We start from the raw sequence: 13,174 nt of genomic DNA, 5'->3' as shown, positions 1-13,174 counted from the left end.
GCGTAAGCCCCCCGCTAGCCATGCCCAAGATCACATAGGAGCACATGCGCAGCCATTTCCTCACTAGGTGCCTTCTTGATACACCGCGATGCACAACACAACCCAGTTGTTGTCGGCCTGTCAGGCCTCGAGGGCTTAAGCCAGCCCCGCATCTTCCATCATCAGGACATCACACAACACAACCCGTATATCAGCTCTTCTTGCCAGTTGCCAACAACACCTCAAAATTTGGCCTGATGCTGCCTCCCCCCAACCCGCACCCACAAAAAACAGCAAGTGTCATCTGTGCACGTCACGTCCTACCTCAGGTGCCACCACGACTGCTATGCAAGAGCGACCCCCGGCGATCCACAGCAGCAGCCTGGGTGCAGCTGCCCATGGACCATGCCTTTCTAGGATCTTTAAGAGCAAAGAGTGTCAGTCAGCATTTCGCCTATTCGCGACACAAGGCGCGCTACTCAACCTCAGGCACAGAATCGTGCCAGCTCGTGCTTAGCGCCGTAGTAGCAAGACGGGAAGTACCATACACCACATTTCCGGAAACGCGCGGCTTGCACAGGCTCATCCTCTGCGGTCTGCTGTGGTCTGCAGCGCATCGTGATGCCTCGGCCTTCACTCGGCCTTGACGCCATTCGCCTTTGCGCCGTTAGCGCTGCCGTTGGCGGCCCCCGCGCCCGCCTTGGGCTTGGGGCTGCGCTTGGGCTTGATGAAGCTACCCAGCACGTTCACCACAAGCATCACCTGCAGGGGGGGGGGAGTTGCGTGTGCGTGCGTGCGTGTGTGCGTGTGTGTATGTACAAAATGTGTTTGTGTATGTGCACATGAGGTACGGTTTACGTATAGGGTCGGGGCGTGGAGTTATAAAAGCGTGTTCACAAAGCGTGAGCTGCGCTCGGAGCGGTGCCACAAGCTGCTCACGCAAGGCAGTGCAGCGCGTGTTTTACCTTCCATGGGAAGAAGGCGACGGAGGCATAGCTGGTGATGCTCTGCTGCCAGTCCAGCAGCTGCGGACGGGGGAGGATAGTTCCGGGTATGAGTACGATAGGCAGGAGAAGGCGGCCGTTGCACAGAACCCATGGGGTGGGCTTGACCCGCCCAGCCCACACCAACCACCCACCTTATGAACACCACACCCCTCTACACGCGCGCCCCCCCCCCCCCCACCACACACACACACACACAGCTTGCTGCATCGCATACACTGTCTTTGCGCAACGTTTTCCTTGTGCTCTTTAACACACACACACACACACACACATACACACACACACACACAACCACCCACGCACGCACGCACCTGGAAAGCCGCCGCCATGTAGTTGAGCACGAAGGTGGTCCAGGCGATCTTGACGGCCCGGTACGGCAGGCTGGCCACCAGCGCCTTGGGCAGGTAGGCCTCGGCCTTGAACACCACCTGTGGGCGGTTGGGCGGTTGGGTTGGTTGGGTGGTTCCCCCGACGTTACCATGACTACCGTGTTGGGATGGGGCATGTACCCACCGGCCCCCTTCCCCAGCGACTGCCCCCCTTCCCCCTGCCCCGCTCCCCCTTCCCCCTTTCCCCCTTCCCCCCTCCCGCTCCCACCTGCGAGAAGTAGATCCACACGGCTGTGCCCGTGAAGAACAGCAGGTAGCCCGGGTACAGCCCGTGCCACACGGCGCTGATGAGCTGCGTGAACAGCAGCGACTGGAAGCCGGGCTTGCGGGGCGGCGCCGGAGCCACGCGCTCGTACACGTAGCTGCGAGGGCAGGCGGGAGGCGGGAGGCGGGGAGGAGGTGGTTGGGAGAGGGGGGGTTGGGAGGAGGAGGGATTTGGGAGGAAGCGGCGGTGGGGAGGAGGGGGTGAGACACAGGTACAACGGCCCCGGGGAGCCGGCCCGCATCCCAATCTCATATCGTGTGAGCCCACCACAGCCCTTGACAGCCCACCGCGGAGCATGCCCCCATCCCGGTTACTTCACCCCAGTTCACATCCCTTCCCAGTCACCCGTACCTGCTGCACCAGACACACGTCCCCCCCGCCTACACACGAACACACACGGCCCCCGCACACGCTACGCCACGCCCCCCACCCTCGCGCCACCCCCCCCTCCTTTTTTAATTTATCACGAATGTAACCCCCCTCCCCCCTCCCTCCCCCCTCACCGGCGCAGGAACACGCCCGTGGCGATGTTCCAGTTGAGCGGCACGTTGCGCGCCGAGTCCGCCAGCCACACCCCCAGGAAGGAGCAGTTGCGGCAGCGGCCCCTGAGGAGGAGCGACAGCGACAACAGGGCGACAGCAGAGGCCGGGCGCGGCGGGATTATTGGGGCGGGTGGCGGAGGCGGTAGGACCAGTGGCAGATGGCGGCAGCTGCGGTGTATGCATGGTCCTAGCCAGCATGCGCGCCGCCCTCCCCCTCCCCCAATCGTACTGACACCGACAGACCCCTCGCCCCACACTGCCGTCGTACGAGCCCCACTGCAATGGCAGCCGTGTCCTCCCAACCCTCCCCTGCCCCCTCCTGCTTCATACAAACCATGCGCATGAATGGCTACCCTCTCTCCCTCCCCCCTCCCCCCTCCCCTTCCCTCCGTCGTCAAGCATCGGCCACGCTCTCCTCCCCGCTCCATTGCATTTGGGTTCGGTTTAGTTTGGGCTGGTATCTACAACCCTCCCCTCCCCCTCCCCTCCCCTCTCCTCCGCCCCTCCCTTCCCGTCGCCTGCTCACCACTGCGGCTTGCCGTCTGCGGCCCAGCCCTGCCAGTCCAGCCCCGCGAACACGTAGCTGGCCTCCGTGATCTTCCATGTGAAGTAGTAGCGCAGCTGGTACACGGCGCCGATGACGCAGAAGGAGCCCACGCGGATGTACAGCGGCTGGGAGTAGTACCTGGGGAGGCGAGGGTAGGGGAGGAGGGGTGGGGAGATGTGGGGGGATCACATGGCCACGCTCCTCTCCTCGCTCTTTTGCATTGGGTTGACTTTCGTTTGAGCTGGTATCAACAATCCCCCCTCCCCCTCCCCCTCCCCCTCCCCCTCCCCCTCCCCCTCCCCCTCCCCCTCCCCCTCCCCCTCCCCCTCCTCCCCCTCCCCCTCCCCCTCCCCTCCAGCGGCGCGGCGTTCCCCAACCGCCACACCCGCCGGACGTCGTTGCCGTGCCTCGCCTCGACCTGCTCGCCCGTGTCCGCCACTACCTACGCGGACACGCGGGCCCCCCGCCCCCGCCCCCCGCGCCCGCCCCCGCCCCTCTCCCCCGACCCCATGCATCCGCACACTCGCATTCGTCTCCGGTTGGGATGTGCGGGTTTGTCCCTCGTTGGTGTGTCCGTCTTCCCCGCTGATTTGGAGTCGGGGCTGTCGTGTTTGTTCTGCGTGCTCTGTTCCGCGTGTGCTGCGGTGTTCTCCCTGCGTGTTTGCGTTGGTGCGTGTTTGCGTGCTGGTCCTGCGTCCCCGTCCCTGTGTGCGTACGTGCTTGCGTGCGTGTGCGCGGGTGTGGTGTGGGTTGATGTGTTTGCGTGCTGTTTGTTTTTGTTTGTTTTTGTCTGTGTGTACGTGCGTATGTGTTTCCGTGTGTGCGTGTGTGTGTTTGTGCGTGTGCGTGTGTATGTGTGTCTTTGTGTGTGTGTGTGTGTGTGTGTGTGTGTGCGTGTGTGTGTGTGTGTGTGTGTGTGTGTGTGTGTGTGTGTGTGTGTGTGTGTGTGTGTGTGTGTGTGTGTGTGTGTGTGTGTGCGGCTGTTAGTCTGCTGTCCGTGGCTGCGTGCACGCTGTATGTGCATGTGTGTGTCTTTGTGCGTGTGTGCGTGTATGTATATGTGCGCGTGCGTGTGCGTGCGTTTGCGTGCTCGTGGGTCCGTGCGTGTGCGTGAGTGTTGGTCCCATCGGCGCACGGCCTGTGCTGATGACGGGGTTCCGCCACGGCGATGCCCGGTTCTGAACATGGCCAACCCGCCTTCGCATCGCCCCCATCGCATCCACGCATCCATGCCCCAGTGGGCGCGCACTCATGCGTGTGCGCGTCCTCGCCGGCAGGGTAGCGAGGGAGCCGTTCGGCGGCCCGCGCCCTGCTCGCACCCACCCACCCATCCCGCCGCTTCGTCTCCCCGCCCATGCCACGGCCGCCCCATCTCACGCCGAGCCCATGCACTCTTGCCACTTAACACTGCCGCCCTCCCTCCTTTCTCCCTCTTTCTTCCTTTGTCAAGCCGCGCGCGGGATCCCATAGCCTTGTACTGCCCTGCTTCGCTACTTCCACGACTTCTACTCATACTCGCCGCCTTGCCATCCCCCACATGTCCGTCGCGCCCGGCTGCTGGACGCTTCTACCTGGCGCTTCCAGAGTATGTTAGTATAAGCTTGCAACTAGTTGGGCGACGGGGTCCGCGCGCGGCTCGCACTGTTGACATGACTTCGGAGCTGCTCTGGACTGCTCCTTCCACCTGCCGCTACATTGCCCAAGCCCGCCCGACTACATACGGTGATGTACAACGACGCGCTTTTGCAGCTGCAGTTCTCCTTGCCGCGCGACTGTTTCCTTACGGGATTGGTTCAACGTTAACCCCCTCCCCTCCTCCTCCTCCTCCCCCCCCTCCCCCCCTCCTCCCCCTCCTCCCCCTCCTCCTGTCCTCCCGCTCCGCACCAGTCCGAGTGGTAGTGCTCCATGCTCCAGCCGTTGAGAGTGAGCGCCAGGTAGACGCCCATGTGCCACAGCCCCTCCAGCAGCGCCGCCAGGCCGTGCAGCAGCACTGGCGGCAGGCGGCGGCCGCCCGCGCCCGAGGGGCCCTTGGGGTCCCAGGGCTGGGAGGGGCAGGCAGTGGGGTGGGAATGGGGTGGAGGGTGGGGTGGAGGGTGGGCGTGAGGGGGGAGGTGGAGGGGTGGAGGTGAGGGGCGGATGACGCCGGGTTCCGGATTCGAAGGCGTGCGCAAGGGGCAGCGGGGCAAACACATGAAAAATGGAAAGGGAGCGGGATGCATGTGCGCGGTGTGCGGTATGTGCGGGGCGTGCGTTGTGTGTGCGGTGGGGATGTCCCAGTGGAACGGGCTAGCAACGGCCCATGTAGAGGGCTGACCGTGCCGTTTTGGTCTGGGCCTAGGAAAGGACAATCTGCGCTCCCACTACTCCCGCCCCCGCCGCGTGGAGGAGATACGCGGGTGCGGGTAACGTTTATTGGTGCGCTGCATTGCGAGTTGCCGCTTTGCCAACTGTTGACATTAGCCCTGAGCCTCCTTGACCCAGACCCCGTACCCAGACCCCCACACGCCCACACTCGACACTCTGGTACCTGCCCCACCCCCTCTCTGTTCTTCTCACTCCTCTCCACCCCAAACCCCCTCCTCACCCCTGCCCCCTGTGACTGGATGGGCTTCCTGGGGGAACTTACATTGGGCCCGGGCACATACCCCCCTCCTCAACCCCCCCTCTGTGTCCCTCTTTCTCCCTCCTCCCGCCCACACACACCCTCCACTCCTCTCACCCCCTTGAGGCTCATGAACGCCTTGTAGTCGCTGAACTCGTAGAAGGGGCCGGCCAGCAGGTTGCCCAGCCCGAACAGGTAGCTCACAAACTCCAGGGGCGACGGCGTGCGCGTCAGCTGGTGCGCGGACTGGTAGGGAGACAGGTCCTGTGTGTGTGGAAGGGGGGGGGTCGCATTCATGACCAGATAGGGGAATGATAGACGGGGGGGGTTAGCCGTTCATGTGGAGGACGGAATGGTCAAGGTTGTGTGCGTGTGCGTGTGTGCGTGTCAGGGAGCACGCAGAGGCGCTTTACGGTAACCCGGCCTGCACCGCTGCACTCCGTCACGCCCATGTGCCGTGTGGCGGTATCCTGTGCATGAACCCCTCCCTCCTCGCCCTCCTCGCCCTCCTCGCCCTCCTCCCCATTTTGCATCGGCTTCGGTTGAGTTTGGGCTGGTGCCGTATCTAGAACCCCCCTCCTCCCCCCCACACCTCCTTGTTCTTGCGGAAGCTGTCGGCGCGGCACACGCAGATGGAGATGAGCTTCAGCACCGCCACCATGGCGCCGCCTGAAGCAGCGGGGGCAGGCGGGGGTGCAGGCGGGGGGGGTACATTCATGATTAGTTAAGAAGTGAAGGCGCAGGCAGGTACAGTAGCATAGTAGACGCGTTGTTACGGGGGGGGCGTGCGTGTCAGCCGCGCCGTCCGCAGCGCGCAGCAGCGGCAAGGCGAGGCGGTTCCATGCATGATTGCTCAAGACGGGTCAACGAGGTGATGGAGACAGGTCGTTGCAGGGGGCCGGTGCGGGCACTGGGTTCACGGCCGCGGCCCCACCGGCACCTGACATACCTACGTATTGACGGGTGTGCATCTGTGCGACCAGCACTCATATACCCAAGCCTAACGACGCGAAGTAATGGACCCCACCGTGTCAGCGCTTTTCCCTGACGTCGCTCACGCTAGTTCAACATACAGTACTGCACATGCGGCCGCACAGCCCAGTCCCCGCGCCAGCAGCGCCCGCACGGTACCAGCCGCCCGCCCCACTGCCCCTGCTTTTCCCTCCCTCCACCCCTCGACCCCCCTGTCCTCCAGTCTCCCTCCTCCGGGCTGCTCGCCTCCACTCCGATGTTCCCACACCCGCCGAACCCCCGCCCAGACCCTGGCGTCCCACAGCTCCCGCCAGCCCCCACCCTCCAATACCCAGCTACAACTCCACAGCTCAACTCGCATTTGGGACTGCCCACTGCCACTGCCCACCCCTCCACCCCCAACCCCCAACCCCCAACCCCAACCCCCAGCCCCCGCCCTCTCCCACCTGTGAAGTCCATGTTGCCCGTCTTCCAGGACTCGCCACTGGCGTTCACCACGTGACTGTGCACGCGCCAGAGAGACATACGGTACACAGCAGGCAGGCGGGGGGCGGTGTGGAGGCGGCGGCGCGTCGGAAGGGGTGAGGCAGTGCCGCACGTGCGGGGACAGTTACAGCCGCGTAAGCAGACAGGATACGGCATGTGGGCGCATGTGGGCACGCAGGCAAAACCCGGTAGCCCCCGCGTGCCCCGGGCCACAGCGCGCCACAGGCCTCCGGCGCCCTCCCTAAGTAGCAGAAGGCGCCATTCAGCTGCGTCGGCTTCTGCAGCTGCTGCTGCTGCTGCCCGCGAACGCACTTGCAACCCGACCACCCCCGTAACTGGCTCCCTGCCCCGGAGCCACCCGCTGGCCGAGCTGCTGACCGAGCGGTCACAAGTCGCAGCCGCGCAGGGCCTGCCCAACACGCCCACACCGTCAACATCTGGCCCCCTGGCCTTGGCGGGTCCACGCAAACACGTGGTCATCCTCGTGCTTATCTATTTGGCACGGAAGCCACTCCTGATGCGCACAACAAGCCGAGCCAACCCGACCCCATCCCTCCCCGCCCCACCCTTGCCAGCCTAGGGCCGACACTGCCGGCCCACGTTTGACATGGAAGCTGCGACTCACAGGTAGATGAGATAGGGGAACACGGTGCACCAGGCAATGAGCCCGGCCCGCCGAGGCGCCAGCAGCATCGCTAGGTACGCGGCCACGGCCATCGGCAGCACATGCATTATGCTGCTGCCGAAGGGGTAGTAGATGATCAGGATGCCCGTGGCCACCGCGTACAGGTGCCGCACTGCAATCAGAGCAAGAGTATTTGTGTCGACGTGAGCAGCGGTGGCGCAAGGTGCACCTGATGGGCCGCCAGGATTCGGGCGCGATCACCGCTGACCCGGCGCGCTTACGTGTGGGGTTGCGGAAAAGCCGCACGCCAGCGACTAGAATCACGCTAGCGAATAGGGCAAGCGTAAACCGAAACTGGGAGAGCGAGAGGCCCAACGTTCCAGATGCACTCTCTTCCCAAGCCATGTGTGGGATCAGGTTGTGGTTCGCCGAAAGGAACTCCTGGAACTGCAAGTGCGCCTTGTAGACAGGCTCTGCGACTGGAAGCGCCAGCTTTGCCACCTCGTCGACGATGGGCGCGGCATGCGCTGTCGCTTGCGCGAGCAGCGCCCGTGCCTGTGCCTCCACCTGCTCCATTTCACTATAGCTAGCGCCGCTCTAGGGCGCGGCCCTATGGGAGACCCAAGTCAAGAACAAGTTCAGCTTATGCGTTTGCAAAACGCTCGGCGAGCCTTGAAGTACAAAGTATTGTTATTTCTTGTGCAACCGCGTCTTAGCTACGGACGTTGTGATGCTGCGGCTCTTCATCGCCACTCGATGTGCGGCACACTGGATCCAGGTCCTTCTGGCGTCGATCGCCCCAGGTCCCCCTCGTCGGCCCCGGAGCCTCCTGGTCCCCCACTCCCACCTCCGGTCCGCACTGGCTCATCTGTCTTTTCAGGCGCCCCCATCAATTACCGTGCCTGCCCCACAGATCTCGCACGAACTGTCCCCTCCCACCCATCTGCAACGCCTGTCCCGAATGTCCACCGTGTACCCCTGAACGCGCACAGCCCCCTTCTTAGGTGGGCGAAGCGGGCCCCTGCTGCCGAGTGAAGTTTCTCGCGCGAATCCCCTGCACGTGAGCACTTATCATTGTGATCGTGCATTGTGACGCTGCGTTACACGATATCTACGCGCTTCAAAGAACTGGACACCCCCCGCTTTCGAGCCAGAAATCCCAGAATGAGCCCCTGCTCATGCAGTGCCTTCACATCGCCTCAGAAGCTAAATCGTATCAATTCAACACGTCCATCACTCCATCTTCGCAAATGCTTGGCCAACGCTTCAACTTAACTAGTACACAGACGCACACACGGGCTTCTGAAGCCCGCAGGCAGCAGGAGTTCCCCGGCGTGCCACAGCACAGTCTGCAGTTCCTGCGGGTTACTCGTCCACGCCACGCCCGTACAGTCAACGCCAATCAATGTACTACAATTTTGAAGGCCCCGCACTGAGCCTGCAGCGTCACTGCACCGGCAACCAGCAGTGCGGCACCCTCTCAAGCGCTGAAGTCCCAGATATCGCCCAGGACCGTCAGGGGGTTCTGTTTGGGGCCAGGGGCGGCACACGCGGGCGGCGAGGGGCAGTGCGGGAGGGAGGTGTGGGGCCGGAGTGGCGGGTTGCCTGGCGATGGCGTCGGTGGGCAGGTGGAAGCACGGAACACAGCAAGTCCCACACGCTCACCCCACACCCCATCCAGCTACGCCAAAACCCCGTGCCACCTCATGCCACCTCGTCGCGTCCGTGTCAGCTTCCCCTCTACTGCCCCCCCTCCCCCCCACCCCCCCGTTTCTGCTGCCTCTCCCCCCTCCACCCGTCTCCCACTCCCGTCTCCCACGCCCGTCTCCCACGCCCGTCTCCCACCTCTACCCACGCCCTCTACCCCGCCTCTACCCCGCCCGTGTCTCACCAGCAGCTTGACTCCAATGAAGGCGGTGGAGTAGCCGTCGTGCGCGATGGACACCTGCCTGCAGTCCTCGGCCTGAGCCAGCACCAGCACCTTGTCACACACGTGGCCGTCCACGTGCTCGGACCAGCTGGTCACCTCCTGCGGGGCGCTCGTGAGGAGCAGGGGGGGAGGGGGGAGGGAGGGGGGCACAGCGGACTCCAGCGTGGTACAGTGCTGGTGGCAGGATTGTGCGAGTGGTGTGAACGGTGCAGAACTAGCTTGAAGGGAACCTGGAAGTGTGGCATGTCAGGCGGTGGCGTGACATCGCGGTCGCATGGAAAGGCGGACGGCAGTGCGTGAGCGGCGATGAGCGGCAATGAGCGAGGGAATTGCTGCGAGGTGACGTAACAGGCGGGAGGGGTGCGGTTTCATCCCGAGTCACTTTAGGCCACCAAAGGCCACCCTAATTCGCGGGATGCGACAGGTTATTGCCGGCAACGTCCGCCAACGCACGCACCGTGGCGTTGGGCGGGAGGAAGCGGAGGTTGCCGATCACAAACGTCCACCCGTCGTCGTCCAGGTTGACATCAGTCTGTGGACAGGCGTGTCAGGGGGGCGGGCATCTTGCAGGGCGTGGAATGGAAGCGGGTGAAGTAGCTCGGGCATTGGACGGTTGGCTGCAAGGCGCCGCCTGGGTGCAGGAGGCGTCTGGCGCTCAGGTCTGAGGATAATGCCGCTAGGCACACAGCGAGGCGGGATGGGGGGCCCATAGCAGGACTCGAGCACTTGGAAACCGTCCGAGCGTTGCCAACACTCAATTGGCTTGCCTTGAACGCCGCGGTGTCCAGTCGTGTCAGGGCCGCCTCGGTCTCCGGGTCCAGGGCGTCCACGACGTCCAGGACGATGTCATACTGAGCGAACGCAACGCTCGCGCAGGCAGCCGCGACAAGGCCCGCAATGGCTAGCATATGCCACGCGCAGGGCTTCCTGGCACGCATTTGCAGGAGAAGCGCTGGCCGAAGAGCAAGAGCAATCGAGGCAGATGTCTGCTCACAAGAACGGCGGTAACAAAGGGAAAGCTACAGCTATTAGCATCCAGAATGCAGTACGTGTAGCGGAATATGTATCAAGCAGCAGCAAATAGAAGGCTTTAGCGAAGACGCGACGTACGAGCGCATGCAACGAGCAACCGTGACATGACCCGGCTTTTCTCCTGCTTTCCGTCAGCTGCCTCCGACCACTGGCATTCCTCAATAACAGCAACGCTTTAGTAAGGGGCGCGTTTGACTAGAGAACCTGTGCCCCGCGCTGCAGAAATTGCACAATGCACCCTCAGACATGTCTCGTCGAGGCAGCTTTTGCGGGCTTCTGCACCGTGCTGCGAGCATCGTCACGCGCCCGGTTATGTCTGTCCCGTTTAAGCTGCCTAGAAGTCTGATTTGGCCACCTGGAGCCTGGGCTGCAGGGGTGTGGCGGTTAGTGGAAACCCGTTGCCATGCCGTTGTCCTACGCCTTCGAACCATGGCCTTGGTAGCCGGAACTTTGGGCACGGGTATGAGGCAACAGCATTGACACAGTGCTGTGCGCTGAAGACACATCGTTTCACCGCTCGGGTCCCTCACTCAAACTTCTGTACTGCCATGTGCGTGGGCACATGTTCGACGCGTACTCAGAATCGTCGGACATTATGCCGTGGTGCTGGAAAGTTGAAAAGTAATGCGAGTGCAAAAGGAAGGGCAGAGCACCAGCCAGTAACCGGCGCAGTGACTCACGCTTGCCTGCAGCTGGCGTGCATACCGAGCATGGAGCCAGCATGCGTGCCTATCCGGCCGGGTCATTGGATGAGTACACTAGGATGACTATCATAGATGTATATATGCGATGGGCAGCGTGGGGGCCCGTTCTAAAGCATATGGCACCGGGTCGACTTGGACTCCCCTCGCTCCCCCTCCCTCCCCACCCCAACGCGATTAAGTATGTGCGGCACCGAGTCCTTACAGCGCAGGCGTCGAAGTTGCGTAGGGACGATACGCGTATCAAGTCATCATGCGCGTGTCTTCTCTTCCCTTGCGAAAATGAAAATGTTGGCGAGTGCAACACCCATGTTGGGCGCCGCGTGCTCCTGGCTCGCGCCCAATAAGCCTTTAACACATTCGATAGTGCGTCTTGCTGAGTAACTAATACTGCCAACCGCCGCTGCTCGTGGGCCGCTTGCGGCGCACAACACGCCTGCGTGCATGGGCCAATCGTTGCACGTTGGGGCGTGCAGTGCGAGTATACAGACCCAGCGCCACATTGCCCATTCAATTGTTTTTCTTGTGCGTTTGTGTGCGACCTCACTCACACAGAAGGGGAAATGGCCGCTATGCAGTCGCTTCGTTCGGCAAAGTCGGTCGCTTCTGTGCGCAGCGAGGCTCAGGTGCCTGCCGCCGTTCAGCCTCGCGTTGTGGCCAAGCCTCTGCTGGCCGGTCGCCCTGCGGTCGCTGACAGCTCGTCGCTGCTGGTCGGGTGAGCACGGAAAGCTGGCGGCCGCGACGATCGCCGACACGCCCTAACGCCACCGGCCCACATTGCACGTTGCAGTCGCGCCGCTCGCCAGATGCTACGCGCCACCGCCGCTCCTCCCTCGCCGTCGTCGAGCTCGGCGGCCGGCGCGGGTGAGCAAGGGGCCACAAGGGCTTTGGGCGACGGAAAATGGAAGGTTTGGGTGACTTTTCGCGGTGGTGCACGAATGCCACCAACAATTTGATATTCGGGCAATTGAAACCATACTTGTTGCATTGCAGCGTCCACCGGCAAGCCGCGCGCCCTGATTTCGCTGTCCGACAAGACCAACCTCGACATGCTCGTCAAGGTGAGCCGAAAGAGCGAGCCTCTGCGCGCCTCGCTTGTTCAATACCTCCACAGCTAGGTTAACAACGCAACCCCGCGCGTTCCTGGTCGCCACAGGGCCTGAAGGAGCTGGGCATTGAGATTGTGTCGACCGGCGGCACCGCCACCACCATCTCCAACTCGGGTGTGCCTTGCATCAAGGTCGAGGACGTGACTGGCTTCCCCGAGATGCTGGATGGTGGGTCGTGCAACGTATGGTGCTGATGGTTGCAGGGGCATGGCGGTTGCTACTGGGCTCCACACGAGGGGGCAGGGAGGCGGCGACTGGGCAGGGCGTGTAGGGGATGTTGCATCCTGCACTCCGTTGCCTCGCCGCCGCCCGCTCAGCCGGTAGCCCTTGCATGCCACCTCCCCAGCCACCCCCCCACCCAGAACACCCACCCACTGCTCCCGCTGCCGGCTGCCCCACCCTACCATGGCGCTCAACCAGCCGCATGCCCCTCTGGAGCCCCCGCGGCGTGTCTCTATCGAACCCTACCTCCCCCCCAACCCCCCCCCTCCCACTCCCCTCACCCCTCCCCCTCCCCCTCTCCCCCACCATCCTCACCCCCCCTCCTCCACCCCTCCCCCTCCTCCCCCCACCCCCCCACACACAGGCCGCGTCAAGACGCTGCACCCCGCAGTGCACGGCGGCATCCTGGCCATCCGTGACAAGCCCGAGCACATGGCGGCCATTGCGCAGCACAACATCGGCACCATTGACCTGGTGAGCGGGGGGGGGGGCAAGGGTGTGGGGAGGGGATAGGGGGGAGCTGGGGGGGGAGCAGGGACAGGGCAGGGAGGGTTAGGAGAGGGAGGGGGCCGAGGAAGGCGGAGGAAACCGGTGCCAAAAAGGATGCAGGGTGAGAGCTGCGGAGTTGCGGTTGGGTCGCGGGATGGGATCACGGCTGTGCGTCTTTCCTACGCCTAGACAGCATATGCACCCCCGCCTCAAACCCCACCCCGCCTCACGCTCACACCGCCTCAGGCGCACCCCGCCTCACCCCAACCCCGCCTGC

At 63.5% G+C, this 13,174-nt stretch overlaps 3 protein-coding genes across 3 annotated transcripts in view; 1 reads left to right on the top strand and 2 right to left on the bottom strand.

Annotated features, from left to right (window-relative positions):
- CHLRE_12g537641v5 (uncharacterized protein) lies at positions 1 to 8,132 on the bottom strand. Its single transcript, XM_043068683.1, has 12 exons — positions 7,696 to 8,132; positions 7,415 to 7,586; positions 6,750 to 6,805; positions 5,924 to 6,000; positions 5,449 to 5,595; positions 4,614 to 4,771; positions 2,709 to 2,867; positions 2,144 to 2,245; positions 1,584 to 1,737; positions 1,298 to 1,414; positions 945 to 1,004; positions 1 to 741 (listed from the first exon to the last, which is right to left on the bottom strand). The coding sequence occupies exons 1-12, from the start codon at positions 7,988 to 7,990 to the stop codon at positions 613 to 615; spliced, it is 1,626 nt and encodes a 541-aa protein (XP_042918778.1). The 5' UTR covers positions 7,991 to 8,132; the 3' UTR covers positions 1 to 612.
- Positions 8,133 to 8,502: 370 nt separating this feature from the next.
- Positions 8,503 to 10,962, bottom strand: CHLRE_12g537611v5 (uncharacterized protein). The gene is made up of 4 exons (XM_001692924.2): positions 10,112 to 10,962; positions 9,802 to 9,876; positions 9,306 to 9,443; positions 8,503 to 8,939 (listed from the first exon to the last, which is right to left on the bottom strand). The coding sequence occupies exons 1-4, from the start codon at positions 10,250 to 10,252 to the stop codon at positions 8,895 to 8,897; spliced, it is 399 nt and encodes a 132-aa protein (XP_001692976.2). The 5' UTR covers positions 10,253 to 10,962; the 3' UTR covers positions 8,503 to 8,894.
- A 290-nt stretch (positions 10,963 to 11,252) lies between these two features.
- CHLRE_12g537581v5 (uncharacterized protein) overlaps positions 11,253 to 13,174 on the top strand; it is a 7,906-nt gene continuing 5,984 nt past the window's right edge. Inside the window, exons 1-5 of the mRNA XM_043068682.1 lie at positions 11,253 to 11,792; positions 11,868 to 11,941; positions 12,071 to 12,138; positions 12,234 to 12,354; positions 12,773 to 12,882. Coding sequence (XP_042918777.1) covers positions 11,641 to 11,792; positions 11,868 to 11,941; positions 12,071 to 12,138; positions 12,234 to 12,354; positions 12,773 to 12,882 — 525 coding nt within the window. The 5' untranslated portion in view covers positions 11,253 to 11,640. The remainder of the gene's footprint in view (positions 11,793 to 11,867; positions 11,942 to 12,070; positions 12,139 to 12,233; positions 12,355 to 12,772; positions 12,883 to 13,174) is intronic.

Source organism: Chlamydomonas reinhardtii, chromosome 12 (assembly GCF_000002595.2).
Source record: "Chlamydomonas reinhardtii strain CC-503 cw92 mt+ chromosome 12, whole genome shotgun sequence".
NCBI classification, from domain to species: domain Eukaryota; kingdom Viridiplantae; phylum Chlorophyta; class Chlorophyceae; order Chlamydomonadales; family Chlamydomonadaceae; genus Chlamydomonas; species Chlamydomonas reinhardtii.
The sequence above is the reverse complement of the archived record's forward strand: the minus strand, read 5'-3'. Positions and strand labels throughout refer to the sequence as shown.